Source organism: Oncorhynchus kisutch, linkage group LG23 (genome assembly GCF_002021735.2).
Source record: "Oncorhynchus kisutch isolate 150728-3 linkage group LG23, Okis_V2, whole genome shotgun sequence".
Lineage (NCBI taxonomy): Eukaryota > Metazoa > Chordata > Actinopteri > Salmoniformes > Salmonidae > Oncorhynchus > Oncorhynchus kisutch.
In genome coordinates, this window is record NC_034196.2 from 8,613,806 (window position 1) to 8,634,288 (window position 20,483).

The 20,483-nt window shown below is 40.6% G+C and overlaps 1 protein-coding gene across 3 annotated transcripts in view; it reads left to right on the forward strand.

Moving 5' to 3' along the window:
* The first annotated feature begins 6,782 nt into the window (after positions 1-6,782).
* The window catches only part of LOC109868195 (uncharacterized), a 38,846-nt gene continuing 25,145 nt past the window's right edge, over positions 6,783-20,483 (forward strand). Inside the window, exons 1-2 of one of the 3 annotated variants that reach the window (XM_031802958.1) lie at positions 6,783-7,121; positions 7,252-7,315. In XM_031802958.1, coding sequence (XP_031658818.1) covers positions 7,267-7,315 — 49 coding nt within the window. In that variant the 5' untranslated portion in view covers positions 6,783-7,121; positions 7,252-7,266. Of the gene's footprint in view, positions 7,316-7,778; positions 7,830-20,483 lie in introns of those variants that run through there. The other 2 variants (XR_004205006.1, XM_031802959.1) reach the window with 2 other exon arrangements.

Here is a 20,483-nt window from a genome sequence, read left to right on the forward strand (position 1 = left end):
GATGAATCCCAGCGGCAACAGGTCCAGTTTGATAACACCTCAACATTACCGAACTCTTTGTGCACTATAGCCTGTTATGAAGACGGGTATGGTTATGTTGTGAGGAGAGGTCACCTCCAAGGCTATAGTGGCTCTCGTGGAGGTGGTCAGGAACACCGCTAAGAAGATCGGTTACGTTCGCTCCTCCACAGGTACAGTTATTCACAGAGCAGAGTTAGCCTCAGCCAGGGTACCAGACTGTTTATGCATTTAGCAATGGTACATCTTTGCAAGACAACATCGGTCCACAATTTAATTTGAAAATATAGTAAATTGGTTTCTAGTGATAGCCTACATCACGAGGTCAATGTGTACGTGAAAGTGACAGTAATGTAAGGCGGCTGTGTCTTCCAGGGTTGGACTGTAAGAGGTGGAACTGTTTCCTCCGGGGTTTGACTATAAGAGGAAACTGTGTCACTGTCTTTCTCTATTTGACTACTGTCTCCTATACTGCATGGTTTGACTTATAACATAGTTTGACCTCAGTGGCGATTTTAGCATGTAAATCTTGGTGGGGCAAAAAAATACTAAAGTGGGATGCAAGCCACTACACAACACTAAACAATACATTAATTACACTATAACGGTGACAAACGGTGCCCGCAAACTGTTAGGGCTTACATAAAGCTGTCTGGCAGCGAAACAGATCATTCAGCCTTATTTACTGCCCTTTAAAAAAACATAGCTGATATATGGCTGACTTGCTTTAACAAATGTGGCTTCTAATGACAATTGAGATGTACAAACTATGCTATAAGGGGACGACAAGCGGATAAGAGGCAATCCGTGATTTCGATTAAGACATTAATGAGCGAGCTAGGACAGACGTAGTCAATATAACTATTTGTTTAGCACTTTTGAAATGTACAGCGATAGAATTCAGAACATGGGCCCTTCTTACAGTATGGGCCCCTGTACACCAAGTCAGAACCATAGGATAAATAATGGGGGCACATAAGCAGACAATGAAATCTCTTACTATATTCAATGATTACATTTCTCTAAAACAGGTTATAGGCTACATGTGCACCACCATGTGCACCACCAAGCGAAATGATTAGGGTGAGGCTCATGTGCTACTAACATCTTACTACACAACATAGACTCAGTATTACTTTCTTCGCTATAGTACACATATCTCCCTGGCATATTACAACATTTATGCAGCAGTATACAATACATTTTTGGACACACCATGTTGTACTGTGCTCACTTGAACAGGAAGGTGGAGTGGCGGTCCTTCGTGGGAAAATTTTGTCATCAAACTTTGTCATTTGGGCAGTCTTGATACAACATTTTGAACAGAAATGCAATGGTTCATTAGATCAGTCTAAAACTTTGCACATAAACTGCTGCCATCTAGTGGACAAAATCAAAATTGTGCCTGGGCTGGAATATACATTATGGCCTTTCTCTTACCTTTCAAAGATGATGGTTTTAAAAAAATACACAAGAACGTTTCCTTTCAAATGGTACCAAGAATATGCATATCCTTGCTTCAGGGCCTGAGTTACAGGCAGTTAGATTTGGGTATGTCATTTTGTGCAAAAATTTAAAAAAAGGGGGGGATCCTTAATTAAGCAAGTCAGCCATATCAGCTATGTTTTTTTTTTAAAGGCAGTAAATGAGGCTGAATGAACTATTTCGCTGCCAGACAAGGCTCCACTGATAGCCAGGTGTAGCAGTGGTAAGGTTTTAGGACTGCTGTTGGGACAGCTTTATGTAGGCCCTAACAGTTTGTCACCATTATAGTGCAATGAATGTATTGTTTAGTGTTGTGTAGTGGCTTTGCTGGCATGCATCTAAAAAAATGTTTTTTGCCCCACCAAGATTTACATGCTAAAATCGCCACTGATAATATTTAATAACCGTGGCTTGTGAGTCAACCTGCGCAGTAGCAACCAATGTGATAATGGCTTGGGTTATTCATATCACTACACTGTACTTATTTATTATTTTATTGAATGTTTTTCAGGTTATGAAATGTTTTGAATTCAATGCACTAAAATATTGTACATTCAGATTCTAGTTTTGTAACGCCCTGATCTGTTTCACCTGTCTATGTGATTGTCTCCACCCACCTCCAGGTGTCTCCTGTTTTCCCCATTAGTCCCCGGTGTATTTATCCCTGTGTTTCCTGTCTCTCTGTGCCAGTTTGTCTTGTATTGCCAAGTCAACCAGCATTTCTCCTAGCTCCTATTTTTCCCAGTCTCTGTTTTTTCATTTGATAGTATTTTAATTGTTAGCCCTCCTGGTTTTGACCCTTGCCTGCCCTGATGCCGAATCCGCCTGCCTGACCACTCTGCCTGTTCTGACCTCGAGCCTGCCTATCCCCTGGTACTGTTTGGACTCTGACCTGGTTTATGAACTCTCGCCTGTCCCAGACCTGCCTTTTGCCTACCCCTTTTGGTACAATAAATATCGGAGCTCAACCATCTGCCTCCTGTGTCTGCATTTGTGTCTCGTCTTGTGCCCTTATACGTTTTTGGAAATCACAATTGGGAAATACTGTTTATTATAGTCACGGGTCTAGCCACTCAGCTGGTTATATGATATTGCTTCATAAGTTTAGAGGTGATATTTCAGAGTCTTGTGTGTCCAAAGACGGGAGATGAGTTATATTGATCTCCAAACTAGATAATGTTTTGTTTTTTTATATTCAATGTGTATGGGTACAATTCTCCCACCTCAAATAATACTTTATTTTGGATCTTGCTGATAAGCTTACTGAGCTGGAAAACAAGTATACAAATGCATGGCTTATAACTGCCAGGGTGTTTCTTTAATACAAACTTAAACGATTATACCTGGTGTAATAGGTCAATGATGGTCAGATCCAGAATTGATTTGTTTCTCATTTCTACCCCACTTTTACAGTATGTACAAGAAGTAAGTCATAAACATGCTCCTTCGATTGATCATAAAATGATATTTTGAAGTTAGAATGTTCTGAAAAATCCAGTGGCGTTCGAGGATACCGGAAACTTAGTAATTCACTCCTAAATGATCCAGTCTTTAACAAGAGTATAAAGAACTTGCTCATAGACTTGTTTAATTCAGATGATTTAGAACCAAAGCATGGAAGTAAATGGGAAATGTTTCATATTTAAGGTAAGATCTATCGGCATTACAAGCAGTAAGGAACTATAGGAGCAAAAATGTTTGATAGACGATGAGCTTATGAATAAATTGAATGTTCTTTTTAGAAAATGATACCATTTCAGCAGAGGAAGAAACAGATTTGAATACATCTCGAATAGAAGTAGATCAAATGTAAATTAATGTAGCTAAAGGGGCCTTTATTAAATCTAGAGGAAAATGGGTTGAGGAGGGTGTGAAAAACACAGGCTGTTTTTTTTGCTCTTGAAAAAAGAAACTATAAGACCAAATCTCTTTCTGCCTTAAATACTGACAACATCTTGTGTAAAGACCCTACGAGCATCACTAGCTTTGTGTATTCTTTCTATGACAATCTGTATACATTTAATGGGATTGAATGGGAACGTTTTATAAAACATGTCCATGGTCATGTTCCAATGATTTCTGATGAGTTCAAGTCCATATGGGAAGATGAGTTTTCTTTAGTGGAGAATAGAGATGCACTTAAATCTATGAAGAAGGGCAAAGCACCTGAAACAGATGGTCTTTCTGCAGAATGTTATTTACACTTTTGGGAACATGTAGAGGGACCAGTATTCAACATGTTCCAAGAATGCCTAGCTAAGGGTGAGATGATTACTACCATGAAACAAGGGGTTATTTCCTTAATACCAAAGCTTGATAAAGATCCCCTTTTCATAGATCATTGGAGACCCATTACATTATTAAATACAGATTATAAATGGATTACTTTAGCATATGCCAATAGACTTACAATGGGCCTAAATCATCTTATTCATGAAACTCAAACTGGTTTCATGAAAGGTCGCCACATCAGCTGTAACATTGGGTTCGTTTTAGACTTGATTGATTACACTGATTCAATTGACTCAGAGGCTATGATTTTATTCCTCGACTTTTGTAAAGCATTTGATACAACTGAACACAAATTCCTAATACAGTCGTTGTACACTTCTGGTTTCGGGACTAGCTTTGTGTCTGTTATCAATGTGTTTTAGAAAGATATTAAAAGTTATATTATGATTCATCATAACACATCTAAAATATGTAATATTCACCGTAGTGTACGCCAGGGTTGCCCTATTTCAACTTTCGTATTCATTTTAGTTGTAGAATTACTATATATTAAGATTTTAAACAACCCTGAGAGGTATTTTAATATTTGGAAAATGAAATCAAATATCTCAATTAGCAGACGACACAGCTCTGTTTCTAAAAGATAAGGATCAAGTTGCTATTGCACTTAAAATTATCAAATCATTCTGTTCAGCTTCTCGTCTGTAACGTTACTTAATAAATGTGAAATATTCGCCATACATAACTCAAATTACCAATCTGTTGAGCATATTCCAGTGAAAGATCATGTGAAATATTTAGGGGTGCACATGGCAAAAAAACGTATTGTCCATCAACATCTACATTTCTTTCAGAGATTAAAGAAAACAAAATCCATCTTAAATAACTAATAACTGGCTCCAAACTGTTCAAATTTCATGAACAAGCCCTTTTAGCCTGGGAACACTGTTATGTCCACAACTCCTCCCCACACAAGGCACTTCTGTGGAACAACAAAGACATCGTTGTTAAATACAAGTCTTTGTTCTTCCCTAAGTGGTTTGAAAGAAATATTATATTTGTGCTTGATTTATTTGATAAAGAAGGAAATATACTCTCTTATAGAAAGTTCTTACAAACATCTAACTTCCCAATAGATTAAAAATAATTTAATTCTATACGCAAAGCAATACCTTCAGGACTTACTCAATTAATGAAATCTCATCTGTGCTTTGGAGAACATAGATGCACAAATTAAGATAGATGCACAATTTATGTTAGAAGGTTGCCCTCTGCTGGATAAGAAATGTAATAATACATTCGTAAGAGAGCCTCCAAAAACAAGATCTGCTAGAGGGAAATTCTTCTGGAATGCATATATTACTGAAATTTAATGAAAGAAAGCTTGGTTGCTCCCTCACAAATTTTGTATATCAAATAAAGTCAAATAAATTCACTTTAAAATTGTGCACAAAATATACCCTTGCAATAACTTGTCTAAATTCATGAACTTAGAGGACATATGCCTTTTCTGTGGTAAAGAAGGGAAAACAATTATACCATTTTTTTACGAGTGTGACTTTTTTTTAATGAGCGAGTTAAGTATCTACATTTATTATTTCATTAATGAGACCCATGTATGTACAATGAAAGATGTAATATGTTATTATTCAAATGAAAAAAAAACTACAGAATTTGTCGTTAACTTCTTCATTCTCTCTGGTAAATGTTATATGCACAAAAACATATATTAGAAATCTGTCCCAAAATGCAATATATATTTTTTTGAAATCCAATATTTAATTAAAAACAAATAACAAAAAGCCACTGTATTCCCCAGGTGTTAAAGGTAGGTAATAACACGTCTGCCACGCTGATCCTCAACACGGGGGCCCCTCAGGGGTCCGTGCTTAGTCCCTTCCTGTACTCCCTGTTTACCCACGACTGTGTGGCCAACCACGACTCCAATGCCATCATTAAGTTTGCTGACTACACAACAGTGGTAGGCCTCATTATCGACAACGATGAGACAGCCTATAGGGAGGAGGTCAGAGACCTGGCAGTGTGGTGCCAGGACAACAACCTCTCCCTCAATGTGAGCAAGACAAAGGAGCTGATTGTGGACTAGGCCCCCATTAACATTGACGCGGCTGTAGTGGAGTAGGTCGAGAGTTTAAAGTTCCTTGGTGTCCACATCACCAACAAACTACCATTGTCCAAACACATCAAGACAGTCGTGTAGAGGGCACGACACATTTTCCCCCTCAGGAGACTGAAAAGATTAGGCATGGGTCCCCAGATCCTCAAAAATTATACAGCTACACAATCGAGAGCATCCTGACCGGTGGCATCATCGCCTGGCATGGCAACTGCTCGGCATCTGACCGTAAGGCGATACAGAGGGTAGTGCGTACAGCCCAGTACATCACTGGGGCCAAGCTTCCTGCCAACCAGGACCTATATTTATTTTATTTGCATTTAACCTTTATTTAACTAGGCAAGTCAGTTAAGAACAAATTCTTATTTACAACGACGGCCTACCCCGGCCAAACCCAACCCCCCCCCACCCCCCATTTGTTTTTACACTGCTGCTACTCGCTGTTCATTATCTATACATAGTCACTTTACCCCTACCTACATGATTTTTAACTGCATTGTTGGTTAAGGGCTTGTAAGTAAGCATTTCACGGTAAGGTCTACTACACCTGTTGTTTTCGTGACAAATAAAGTTTGATTTGATTTGAACTCTCATAGGTTTGTACATTTGTAACCCCTGACCTTATTTTATTTATTTCATTGTTAGGTGCTTTAACTTTTGAAACTCATAGTTTTTGCTTTTCTCAAAATAGCATTTTAGAGTTTTTAAATTGTAGCCTATAGAAATGCAGTAGTCTAAATTAGCTTAAACGTTTAAAAAATGTATAGGATGGGAAGACCCAGCCCGGACCTCACTAAAACCCAGACTATAAACCGAAAACCCCTAGCTATGGCCCTGCCAGCAGAGGTTATTGTTACACACTTATTACATATGCCTCGAGAAAAGTGAAAGGCACAATATTCACCATCACCGCACACTGACTCTGTACTGCTCTCTGTCTCAGACGTCGTTGATGTCGTCTCTACTGCTGCAGAATATAATGCTCTTACCAAGAACAATGGCAACGTTAGTGAATTTACACCAATAATATTCGGTGTGACAAACCTCGTCCCGGAAAGAAAACCCTTTTAGTTTATCGGGTCGAGCTTGCTTTGAGGAACAGACTGGACAATTTTCACGTTTGAAGGACTGAAGTGGAGATTTGGTGACTTTGGAGTGGACAAGTAGGAGTAGGACCACCGTCAGACCAACGTTTTATCGACCGCAAAACAACAGAGCAGATAGCCAAGGGCGTTTGGACCAGCAGAAAGTATGCGAACTTCTCTGTTCGCATTTGGAATTGTCGGCTACTTCACGTGTGTTTTGCGTTTAATGTTCGTTACGCGGATAAACTGTGGAGGAAAACTTAAACTTGATTGATTTGTATTTATTTTGAAAAGTCACCATGTTGGGGGATGAGGGGATCTATGCGGCGAAGAAGAGGAAGAAACCCGTCCAGAAAAGGTAAGCATAATATGCTTATAAATGTAGGGTGTATTCACTGCTTTCCTCTTCTGGTCATGCACGTCTCTTAGATTAGGTCCAAATTCATTAGTGTCCCATTTCGGTTCCGGACCGTGGTAAAGTTGGTTTGAGTTTCGATATATCTCTAGGAAGAGTGTTGGTGGTTCTAAACTTCTTTCATTTAAGAACGATGGAGGCCATTGTGTTCCTGGGGACCTTCAGAGCTGCTGAAATGTTTTGGTACCCTTCCTCATATCTGTGCCTCGACACAATCCTGTCTCGGCGCTCTACAGACCATTTATTCGACCTCATGGCTTGGTTTTTGCTCTGACATGCACTGTCAACTGTGGGACCTTATATAGGCAGGTGTGTGCCTTTTCCAAATCATCTCCAATCAATTGAATTTACCACAGGTGGACTCCAATCAAGTTGTAGAAACGTCTCAAGGATGAACAATGGAAACAGGATGCACCTGAGTCTCATAGCAAAGGGTCTGAATACTTATGTAAATAAGGTATTTCTGTTTTTATTTTTAATACATTTGCAAAAATATCTAAAAACCTGTTTTGCTTTGTCATTATGGGGTATTGCCTGTAAATTGATGAGGACAAGAGTCTGAATACTTTCCAAAATGCGCTGTCCCTCTCCTGTGATCATTCCAACGTTAGTTTGAGGTGTCTAGGTCACATGGTCAATTAGCTATTGAATTTTAGGTGACTTTGTATAAATATAGATATATAAAAAAACAAGTGCAATGATTTTGTGCAACATAGCTCTCTATGTAAGGAACAAATGCGAGTTGAAATTAGGTTGCTAAGCTTGGTTGAAGAGCTATTGAAATGATATACTTTCAAATATTTCTATAAAATCGTGTAAGTGGTATTTGGGAGAACCAAAGGCTGTGCAATGTGTTTCCCTCCCCTTTGAACAATACAAAGTTCCTGTTAAAGAGAAGCAATGTGCTTAATATTAGTAAAGTCGAGAAATAAATATAGTAGGCCTAGTCTATATAAAGCTGATGTGATCCTCCTCTTTTTAATCAAGGCCATCACTCCGTTTTCTCAAGCAATTGCATAGCCTTTAAAAATGTTGCGCAACATGAGCTCATGGGCCCTCATGAAGTGTTTGATTAGATTTTGTAGGCCTACCAGAGTGGCCTTCCATCAAAAACAATGGAGAAAATGTGTCGCATAACATTTTAACATGCATAGTTTTACATACTAAGTCTCGCATAGTTCGTTTTGTTTCGGTATGTTGCATTGAAAGTGGCTAATATTGAGTTGATTCAATCACAATTCCCACAGTAAAGGGAAACATTGATAGTGTTAACTAAGGGGGAAAACTCTAGAAAGTTGAGTAAAATTCAGTCTTGCGCTTCTCTGCACGGGCCGATATTTCATCATCCCATGGGATCCGTTAAGACTGTGCACAGCAGAAATATCACTGAAATATTGTAGTTCCTACACATCACCTTCTATATTCAAAGAAAATAGGCCTTTTATAGGCTAAGTTGATGAGCTAATGGCCAGCATCATGCTCATGTCAGTCCTCTAGAAGAGATGTAGTCTTCCTAGCAGGGCCGGCCCGCTCATAAGGCAGGATTAGGAGGATGCCTATGGCGGCAGATTGACGAGGGCGGCATTTTCTGAGCTAAACTGACCAAGAGTCACCTCCAACAACACATGAAACAGGGACGCAAAATATTTATCTTGTCCATTCTAGAGGTCGACCGATTAATGGAATGGCCGATTAATTAGGGCCGATTTAAAGTTTTCGTAACAATCGGCAATCTGTATTTTTGGGCGCCGATTTGCCGATTTTTTTAATTAATTCCATTTTTAAAAATTAATGTAATTTATTTTTTACACCTTTATTTAATCTTTATTTAACTAGGCAAGTCAGTTAAGAACACATACTTATTTTCAATGACGGCCTAGGAACGGTGGGTTAACTGCCTCGTTCAGGGGCAGAAAGACCAATTTTCACCTTGTCAGCTCGGGGGATCCAATCTTGCAACCTTACAGTTAACTAGTCCAACGCAATAACGACTGTGTTACGACCGCTGTGTTGCTGGTTCGAGTCCAGGGAGCCCAGGGAGGAGCGAGGAGAGGGACGGAAGCTATACTGTTCCACTGGCAATACTAAAGTGCCTATAAGAACATCCAATAGTCAAAGGTTAATGAAATACAAATGGTATAGAGGGAAATAGTCCTATAATAACTACAACCTAAAACTTCTTACCTGGGAATATTGAAGACTCATGTTAAAAGGAACCACCAGCTTTCATGTGTTATCATGTTCTGAGCAAGGAACTGAAACATTAGCTTTCTTACATAGCACATATTGCACTTTTACGTTCTTCTCCAACACTTTGTTTTTGCATTATTTAAACCAAATTGAACATATTTCATTATTTACTTGAGGCTAAATTGATTTTATTGATGTATTATATTAAGTTAAAATAAGTCTTAATTCAGTATTGTTGTAATTGTCATTATTACAAATAATTTTTTTTTTAAAATCCGCCGATTAATCGGCTTTTTTGGTCCTCCAATAATCCAGTCCATTCCCAGCGCACCTCTTGCAGGTGCTGTTGGAGAGATGCAGCGCTCCACCAACGTTATGTCAAAAAAATTATCTAACAAATCCTCTATCAGAAAGAGTATGTGGCCTTTTCTGTAGACTACAGGCTGGAGAGAAAATGAATGACAATGTAATGAGATTCATTTTTTACATAATGCAGGTTTCTCCGATCAAATAGCCTAACATAAAGGGCTCCCAATCAAATAAAGAATGAGCTGACATGTTAACAAACATCATAGCCTATCCTATCCTAAAAACAAGACCGGTCAAATTAAAATGAACAATATGGAATGTACAATCAAGCTACTCACAACTGCTGTCCGGGAGTTTCATCCCATGGGCTCAATTGTCATGATCATTGATTTAAATTTTTTGACGAGCTGATGATAGTCAAAAAGAAAATACTTCTGCATTTCCTGTGTAAACACATTACAAATAGGCTCAGGATAACTACTCCTGATAAAGTTGGGTAGCTGATATTCAGAGCTTAAATAGCCAAATTGATTAATCTCAGGAATCAGGTCTAATAAAGCCAATGCAATGGCCTGTTTTATAAACGGTGGGCCTACCACATGGATGGGCATTCATAAAATTCCATTGGGGGCCAAAATGGTAGGCTATACCTCAGTAAGCAGGGGCCGACGCCTTTTGGACATATGTTTTTGGTGCATGCCTTGATTTCCATGTCCACGGACTTTGGTTTTTGGTCATATCTGAACCAATCATAGATGTCTATGTTTGGTTCCGATTTGGTCCGGTCTGGATCAGCCTTGATTTGGCCCAAACACAGACATCTATAAATTATGTCTTTCATTCAGAATTTAAATTGCACCTAACTTCAACATCTGGAAAATAGGCAATCTTTAGGTCTCGCCTAGGGTGGCAGAATGGCCCGGACTGGCCCTGCTTCCTAGTAGGACTCTGCAATAACAAGGTGGTGTGTACGTGTGCGCATCCATTTCAGCGTGTTTTGGGGGTGGAGCAAGAGTTGACTCCTTCGACTCCAACCACAGCAGTAAAACACAGGATAGCATGACAAATTATTTAATTTTCCATGACATTTCCTCCCTTTTGAGACTAAGTATCAACCTTATAGAAAGTGACTTACAAGCATTTTCATTAAACAAGCATTAACATGAGGGACGAGGAAATACTTTCTTACACTTAGTACATTACAATTGTAAGTTACTTCCGTTGTCATTGAGTTTCAACACTTCACATAGTGCAATTCACTCTCAGAAGGGGGAAAGGAACATATGAATTTAAACATCACTACATACTTTATCACCACACACAAGGAAATCACTTCGTTAAGACTGTCCATATTGCCACAGGGTCACCATGATGGTAGGGCCTTAACTCTACCTTGGGAGCACCATTCACATAACCCCCATCCCTCTTTGGGCATGGACAGGCTGCACTATTAACTGAATGTTTTTACCTTGGTGTTATGGATTATCATCGTCTTCATCAGACATGTAATCAGGAAATAAATCAGGTAAATAGGGTTCTGAGTGCTTCCTTCAGGGGTTAGTAATGACATGGCAAGAATAGACTCAATGGCTTTGCTGCACAATTTCTTAACAGGTGATGTAGTCGACTATAATAAGTATTATTGTAAAAAAGAAACTATGCCATAAATCAACCTATGATATATTGTAGCTCCCATAACACCAAATAATAACCCATCCAAACCGATTCCAATCGTTGTCTGGTTGGTGTTCTTTTGCGAGATCACCACTGAGCTCTTTCAGATGCTCCACTACAATAGTCAAGTTAACCTCACCCTGGGGTATGAATGTACAGCAATGGTCACCTATCATTTGGCACACTCTTATGCAAACATTCTGTCCCTGTGTGTACTTAGCCTCCGGCTACAAATATATTTTGCACAATGAATCATTCTATCTAACCCATAACACGTTAGTCCCTACTGCTAGTCCACTTATATAGTTATAAACACACTAAAACATGCTCAAGTCAATTGTGCTGTATCATCCAGAAAGCCATATGTATTAATGCGATTTTAACATTAGAATTCTGATAACATGGTAAAACAAAACCCCTACTATCAAAGTTATACAACCCACATTTAGAATGACTGTCTTCAATGCTCCACGTTGAGTCTATCACTCAAATTCAAGACCCTCAACTTAGCACTCATCGTCACGGTTAAAATGTACATTTACAAACAGTATATTCATCTTATATTCCCAACATGAACTATTCTCATCACTTGTGGTAATTAAGGATTGGTATCTCCATGCATTATTAGTCTAAATAACTATACATTTCGCAGTGTGCAGACCTCCACAATCAACCTAATACCCCAAATAAACAATTACGGGCACGGTTGACCAACCGTTTTTGATTCTGCCTGTGTCCCCACTAAATATAATACTTCTTTTTTTTCACAAACCCAAGCTGTGTTCGAATACCCATACTAATATACTATATGCTTAATGAGTATATACTTCACACTATATACTATTAGTTCATTCATTTTAGTATACTGTAAACAAATGGTAACCTTTCAGTTGAGCATCGCATATCTACCGGAAATTGATGTTGTTGCTATGCAGCCTATTGCTAGCTTGTTAGCATAACAAATGACTAGTTAGACATTTTATGAATTTGGGTGTTTTGGAAATTCAGACTGTTCAGAGCGTACACTGCCCGCTCTGGCCAAGGAGCAGGGTTGATCCAAGCTCTCTGACCTAACAAAGGCAGTCAAGCACCCAAACTAACATGCTAAAGTTGGCTAGCTTGCCAGCTACTTCCAGACACAAATAAGAGAACACCAAGCTGGTAAGGCTTTTTTCATGTTATCCAAAACATTGGTGACTAACTGTGCTGCTGGCAAGAATTGAATTACGTTATTTTCCCCCAACGTTGGCCATATTCATCGGGTGTTGAGTGTTTGTAAATTCATCCGTTATTCTGCGCTCTGGTACATTGAAATTTAGCTAAGGTAAGGGTGACATGAATAATCAAGTCAATAAATGTTGGGTAGTTGAATAGCATATAGTTCATATACTGGAAGATTTGATATATTAGTAGCCAGCTAACGTTAGGCAGCTAGCTAACATAAACTCAGCAAAAAAATAAATGTCCCTTTTTCAGGGCCCTGTCTTTCAAAGATAATTCATAAAAATCCAAATAACTTCACAGGTCTTCATTGTAAAGTGTTTAAACACTGTTTCCCATGCTTGTTCAATGAACTATAAACAATTAATGAACATGCACCTGTGGAACGGTCATTAAGCATGTCTGGGACCTGTTGGATCGGAGGGAGAGGGCTAGGGCTATTCCCCCCAGAAATGTCCGGGAACTTGCAGGTACCTTGGTGGAAATAGTCCATGAGGAGGAGATGCACTGCAGTACTTAATGCAGCTGGTGGCCACACCAAATACTGACTGTTATTTTTTATTTTGACCCCCCCCCCCCTCCTTTGTTCAGGGACACATTATTCCATTTATGTTAGTCACATGTCTGTGGTACTTGTTCAGTTTATGTCTGTTAGTGGAATTCTAAATTCCTCTGTATTATTTCCCAATCAGAATTATTACTCTGTCAATGCATTCTAAAGGGATTGTAAGACCCAATATTTTTATAAGAAATGGACAGAGTCCCGGTCTTAAAAGTCAGGTAGCAGCGTTTAATTCAAGAGAGGACTGAAGCAAAATACAAAGAACCTTACATTTTAAAGAGAGGACATGAAATGACATCATCAGTTTCTCACACTCTCTCCGATCCACACAATAGCACAGTGTTTTCAGGTCTGGAGATGTATTCTACTCCCCTCATAAACCAGACATTCCAATCTGTCTAAAAGATATCTTCTCCTCCACTAACGGACCATTCTTATCTGTCAGAAAAGATATATCATCCCTCTCCCTTAAACTTCCCGCAAGGTCCAGACAAATAATTCGTATTACTTACATTTTCAGTAACAGCTTAACCAAGAGCCCATACATTTCATACCATAACATAATAGTATTAGAATAAATGGTTCTAATTGAAATGTATACATTATTAATCATTTCAACCATAATTTCCTCCAACAATGTCTCAGTTGTTGAATCTTGTTATGTTCATACAAATATTTACACGTTAAGTTTGCTGAAAATATACTCAGTTGACAGTGAGAGGACGTTTCTTTTACCGGTACATACTGCTGTAATGATATGCTATGAGGTTCATAAGGATAGAGTAACTAACAAATTGTCATAATTAGCCATAGCAACCAATATTTTTGCAATGATTAAAGTATTTTGTTTTTTGTCAGGATTTTGTCCTCAGATGAAAGGATGAAAATAGTATAAATGTACTTTATAATGTAAAATAGCATGCAGAACGCATCACAGGTATTACAAGCATATGCAATTTGGGTGAAAGTGCAGTGTTTGGACAGTGCCCTTATGAAAAAATATTACTGTCAGAGTGCAGTATAACTGCAGTACACTGCAGTACAACTGCAGTTAGAGTGCAGTTTAACTGCAGTATGCTGCAAATACTGCATCTAAAATCACACAGTCGACTGCAGTTTCTTCACTTTTACTGCAGTTTCAAAATTGCAATCTTTTTTGTTATGGTGAAAATTCTATATGTTGTTCTTGACCCGTGTCACTGACGATTTTGACACCGTGATTCTGGAGCTCCTGAGCTGGGCCAGCTAGCCCTGGGCTAAGGTGCAGTGTGAACACGCCTTTTGTTGTTTAGTCAAGGATCTGGTGTAGAGAAATTGCTCTGAAACAGTATCTCAGCCTGCTGTTGACTACAGGGACACTACAGATGACATAAACATATGTTTGACTGACCAGGTATCAAATCTATTATACTTCACCTCCTTTGACCTCCTCCTCTCCTGAATGGCCCCAATAGCTGATGGGCATCACCTCAAGGTATCCAGATCATGTCAATAATGACTGACTGACTAGTTTTGAACCTGGGTCATCTGTGCACCACAAGATTGTGTTAGCTCACCGAGCTAAAGCCTCTGACAATCACATGCATTACTCCAGTCTGTGTTCAGTAGATTCCTAATTGCTTTGCTGGTGACACTGTGATTTATTTAGAATTCAAGGCACACTTAACCAGCATGGCCACCACAGCATTCTGCAGCGATACGCCATCCCATCTGGTTTGGGCTTAGTGGGACTATCATTTGTTTTTCAACGGGACAAAGACCCAACACACCTCCAGGCTGTGTAATGGCTATTTTACCAAGAAGGAAAGTGATGTAGTGCTGCATCAGATGACCTGGCCTCCACAATCCCCCAACCTCAACCAAATTGAGATAGTTTTGGATGAGTCGGACCACAGAGTGAAGGAAAAGCAGCCAACAAGTGCTCAACATATGTGGCTACTCCTTCAAGACTGTTGGAAAAGCATTCCAGGTGAAGCTGGTTGAGAAAATTCCAAGAGTGTTAAAGCTGTTATCAAGGCGAAGGGTGGCTAACTTGAAGAATCTAAAAAATAAAATATATCTTGATGTATTTAACACTTTTTTGGTTTACTAAATGATTCCATGTGTGTTATTTCACAGTTTAGATGTCCTCACTATTATTCTACAATGTATAAAATAGTACAAAATAAATTTAAAAAACTTTAGGTGATCTAAAATTTTTGACTGGTAGTGTATATTGCAGTAAAACTGTAAATAAGACTTTCATCTCTAGGAAAGACAGGTTTAATGTTAAAAGAGGTTTAATGTTCTCCGCTTAGTAAATGGTCCTGCTTATAGGCCTAGATGATATCCAAAATAATTAACAATACACTGAATTCGCACATTTTCAGTAATTAAATTGTAGTTTCTACTCAATACCACAACTCATTTTACCAATCTGGGGGGTAAAGTATTAAATAAATTTGCTGTGTATTTCGGATGGAATCAAGGCATTAGAATGTGACTGAGGCAACTAAAATAGAGCATGTTAATAATGGTATATTCTCTAGACTGACGTAACATTTTTTGGGGAAAAAGACCCCAGTCTTACCCAACCCACTACTGTGGCACATAGATGCCATTTTGGGTTGGGATTGTTACGAGAGTCATCCTAAACTTTTGAAGGCTTCTTTTCTTTTTTGTCAGATTTGGATGAAGGTTGTTGTTTTCTCCTCAAACAACCCCTTCTTTCTCCACACTCTTTTTCTTTTTTATTCCTCCTCTCTCCCTTTCTCTCTACTGTCCTTTTGTTTTTCTTCCTATACCCTTCGTCTCTCTCTCTCTCTCTCTCTCTCTCTCTCTCTCTCTCTCTTTTGTTAGTTTGGATCCCAGCTACTCTTCCTGGGGTCCACAAAACATCAAAAGTAACTTAACACTGATAGACAAGGAAAGTCACACACATTTAAAATACAATGATATACAGACAATGCAACTAAAAAGTAATACAAACAATACAACAACAAAATGATATACAGTGGGGCAAAAAAAGTATTTAGTCAGCCACCAATTGTGCAAGTTCTCCCACTTAGAAAGATGAGAGAGGCCTGTAATTTTCATCATAGGTACACTTCAACTATGACAGACAAAATGAGAAAAAAAATCCAGAAAATCACATTGTAGGATTTTTATTGAATTTATTTTGCTTCTTACGAAGCCACTCCTTCGTTGCCCGGGTGGTGTGTTTGGGATCATTGTCATGCTGAAAGACCCAGCCACGTTTCATCTTCAATGCCCTTGCTGATGGAAGGAGGTTTTCACTCAAAATCTCACGACACATGGCCCCATTCATTCGTTCCTTTACATGGATCAGTCGTCCTGGTCCCTTTGCAGAAAAACAGCCACAAAGCATGATGTTTCCACCCCCATGCTTCACAGTAGGTATGGTGTTCTTTGGATGCGACGAGTTGTGTTTTTACCAAAAAGTTCTATTTTGGTTTCATCTGACCATATGACATTCTCCAAATCTTCTTCTGGATCATCCAAATGCTCTCTAGCAAACTTCAGACGGGCCTGGACATGTACTGGCTTAAGCAGAGGGACACGTCTGGCACTGCAGGATTTGACTCCCTGGCGGCGTAGTGTGTTACTGATGGTAGGCTTTGTTACTTTGGTCCCAGCTCTCTGCAGGTCATTCACTAGGTCCCCCCGTGTGGTTCTGGGATTTTTGCTCACCGTTCTTGTGATCATTATGACCCCACGGGGTGAGATCTTGCATGGAGCCCCAGATCGAGGGAGATTATCAGTGGTCTTGTATGTCTTCCATTTCCTAATAATTGCTCCAACAGTTGATTTCTTCAAACCAAGCTGCTTACCTTTTGCAGATTCAGTCTTCCCAGCCTGGTGCAGGTTTACAATTTTGTTTCTGGTGTCCTTTGACAGCTCTTTGGTCTTGGTCATAGTGGAGTTTGGAAACTATGCAGTTTTTTGTTTTTTTTACGTGTTATTTCTTACATTGGTACCCCAGGTCATCTTAGGTTTCATTACATACAGTCGAGAAGAACTACTGAATATAAGTGCAGCGTCAACTCACCATCAGTACGACCAAGAATATGACTTTCCCGGAGCGGATCCTGTGTTCTGCCTTTCACCCAGGACAACAGAGTGAATCCCAGCCTGCGACCCAAAACAACGACGTCGTAAAAGAGGCAAACGAAGCGGTCTTCTTGTCAGGCTCCGGAGACGGACACATCGCGCGCCACTCCCTAGCATACTACTCGCCAATGTCCAGTCTCTTGACAACAAGGTTGATGAAATCCGAGCAAGGGTAGCATTCCAGAGGGACATCAGGGACTGTAACGTTCTTTGCTTCATGGAAACATGGCTCACTCGAGAGACGCTATCGGAGTCGGTGCAGCCAGCTGGTTTGAGAATTCCTCACAATCAAATGTCGACCGCATTATCTACCAAGGGAATTCTCTTTGATTATAATCACAGCCGTATATATTCCCCCCCAAGCAGACACATCGATGGCTCTGAACGAACTTTATTTGACTCTTTGCAAACTGGAATCCATATATCCTGAGGCTGCATTCATTGCAGCAGGGGATTTTAACAAGGCTAATCTGAAAACAAGACCTAAACTGTTTCAGCATATCGATTGCGCAACCAGGGCTGGTAAAACCTTGCATCATTGCTATTCTAACTTCCGCGATGCATATAAGGCCCTCTCCCGCCCTCCCTTCGGAAAAGCTGACCACGACTCCATTTTGTTGCTCCCTGCCTACAGACAGAAGCTAAAACAAGAAGCCCCCACACTGAGGTCTGTTCAACGCTGGTCCGACCAATCTGATTCCACGCTCCAAGACTGCTTCCATCACGTGGACTGGGATATGTTTCGTATTGCGTCAGACAACAACATTGACGAATACGCTGATTCGGTGAGCGAGTTCATTAGAACGTGTGTTGAAGATGTCGTTCCCATAGCAACGATTAAAACATTCCCAAACCAGAAACCGTGGATTGATGGCAGCATTCGCGTGAAACTGAAAGCGCGAACCACTGCTTTTAATCAGGGCAAGGTGACCGGAAACATGACCGAATACAAACAGTGTAGCTATTCCCTCCGAAAGGCAATCAAACAAGCTAAGCCTCAGTATAGAGACAAAGTAGAATCGCAATTCAACGGCTCAGACACGAGGTATGTGGCAGGGTCTACAGTCAATCACGGATTACAAAAAGAAAACCAGCCCAATCACGGACCAGGATGCTTTGCTCCCAGGCAGACTAAATAACTTTTTTGCCCACTTTGAGGACAATACAGTGCCACTGACACGGCCCGCAACCAAAACATGCGGACTCTCCTTCACTGCAACCGAGGCGAGTAAAACATTTAAACGTGATAACCCTCGCAAGGCTGCAGGCCCAGACAGCATCCCCAGCCGCGCCCTCAGAGCATGCGCAGACCAGCTGGCTGGTGTGTTTACGGACATATTCAATCGATCCCTATCCCAGTCTGCTGTTCCCACATGCTTCAAGAGGGCCACCATTGTTCCTGTTTCCAAGAAAGCTAAGGTAACAAAGCTAAATGACTACCGACCCGTAGCACTCACCTCCGTCATCATGAAGTGCTTTGAGAGACTAGTCAAGGACCATATCACCTCCACCCTACCTGACACCCTAGACCCACTCCAATTTGCTTACCGCCCAAATAGGTCCACAGACGATGCAATCTCAACCACACTGCACACTGCCCTAACCCATCTGGACAAGAGGAATACCTATGTGAGAATGCTGTTCATCGACTACAGCTCAGCATTTAACACCATAGTACCCTCCAAACAAGTCATCAAGCTCGAGACCCTATTGCCCTGTGCAACTGGGTACTGGACTTCCTGACGGGCCGCCCCCAGGTGGTGAGGGTAGGTAACAACATCTCCACCCCGCTGATCCTCAACACTGGGGCCCTACAAGGGTGCGTTCTGAGCCCTCTCCTGTACTCCCTGTTCACCCACAACTGCGTGGCCACACACGCCTCCAACTCAATCATCAAGTTTGCGGACGACACAACAGTGGTAGGATTGATTACCAACAACGACGAGACGGCCTACAGGGAGGAGGTGAGGGCCCTCGGAACTTGAAGCTTTCCACCTTCTCCACTGCGGTCCCGTCGATGTGGATAGGGGGGTGCTCCCTCTGCTGTTTCCTGAAGTCCATGATCAGCTCCTTTGTTTTGTTGACGTTGGGTGAGAGGTTGTTTTTCTGGCACCACACTCCCAGGGCCCTCACCTCCTCCCTGTAGGCTGTCTCGTCATTGTTGGTAATCAGGCCTACTACTGTTGTGTTGTCTGCAGACTGTAGTAGGCCTGATTACCAACAATGACGAAAGTCTCTTAGGTACTGTTATCAAGCTGCTGAGCAGTGCTGTTGATGGAGCTCATGGGGGAGGCGGGGTGAGACAGGGGGAGGTATCAAGAGGGGAGGTAGGGGGGAGGAGTCCTAGAAGCTCTGAAGAACAGTGGCACAAAATGCGGGTTCTTGACAAGGGTGTGTGTATATGTTGTGAGTGTGTGTTTGTGTATGTGTTGTGAGTGTGTGTGTTGTGAGTGTGTGTTTGTGTGTGTGGATGTGAGTTGGGGGGGGGGGGGGCTTTCCAGCACCTAGGTGATAGCGAAACTCTAACAAACATCAACATGTCAGACCAGTCCATGGGACGATGACGCCATATTCTGTAGCGGTTGTCGTAGTCCTACAGCTTTCTACATCCACTGTAGCCACAGACAACACAGGCTGCTACTGTATGGAGACTTAGGCCTCTTGATACTGACATACAGCTGCCAAATATGCAGCTACTTCCCCAGTTAACTAGTCAGTCACAGAGCAGGATGTGTTGTAGAGTTTATATGTTTTGTTAGAGGGAAGAATCCTATCTGAAGATAAGTACTCTGCAACTCAAACGTTCACTCAGAACCTGTGTGAGAGAAATTCAAGTTTCCAGCCTACTGAGAACGGCTAAGTCCATGGACATATCTGAAATGGCACCTTATGGTCTGGCCAAAAGTAGTGCAATAGGAAGAGTTTTATCAAGGATCGGAACACTGAAAGATAGTGAGAGATAGCGAGACTTGAGAGAGAGAGGGAAAAGTAGAGAGACCGAGAGGGAGAGAGAGTGAAAAGGTCTGAGGTGGAAAAAGACTGGGA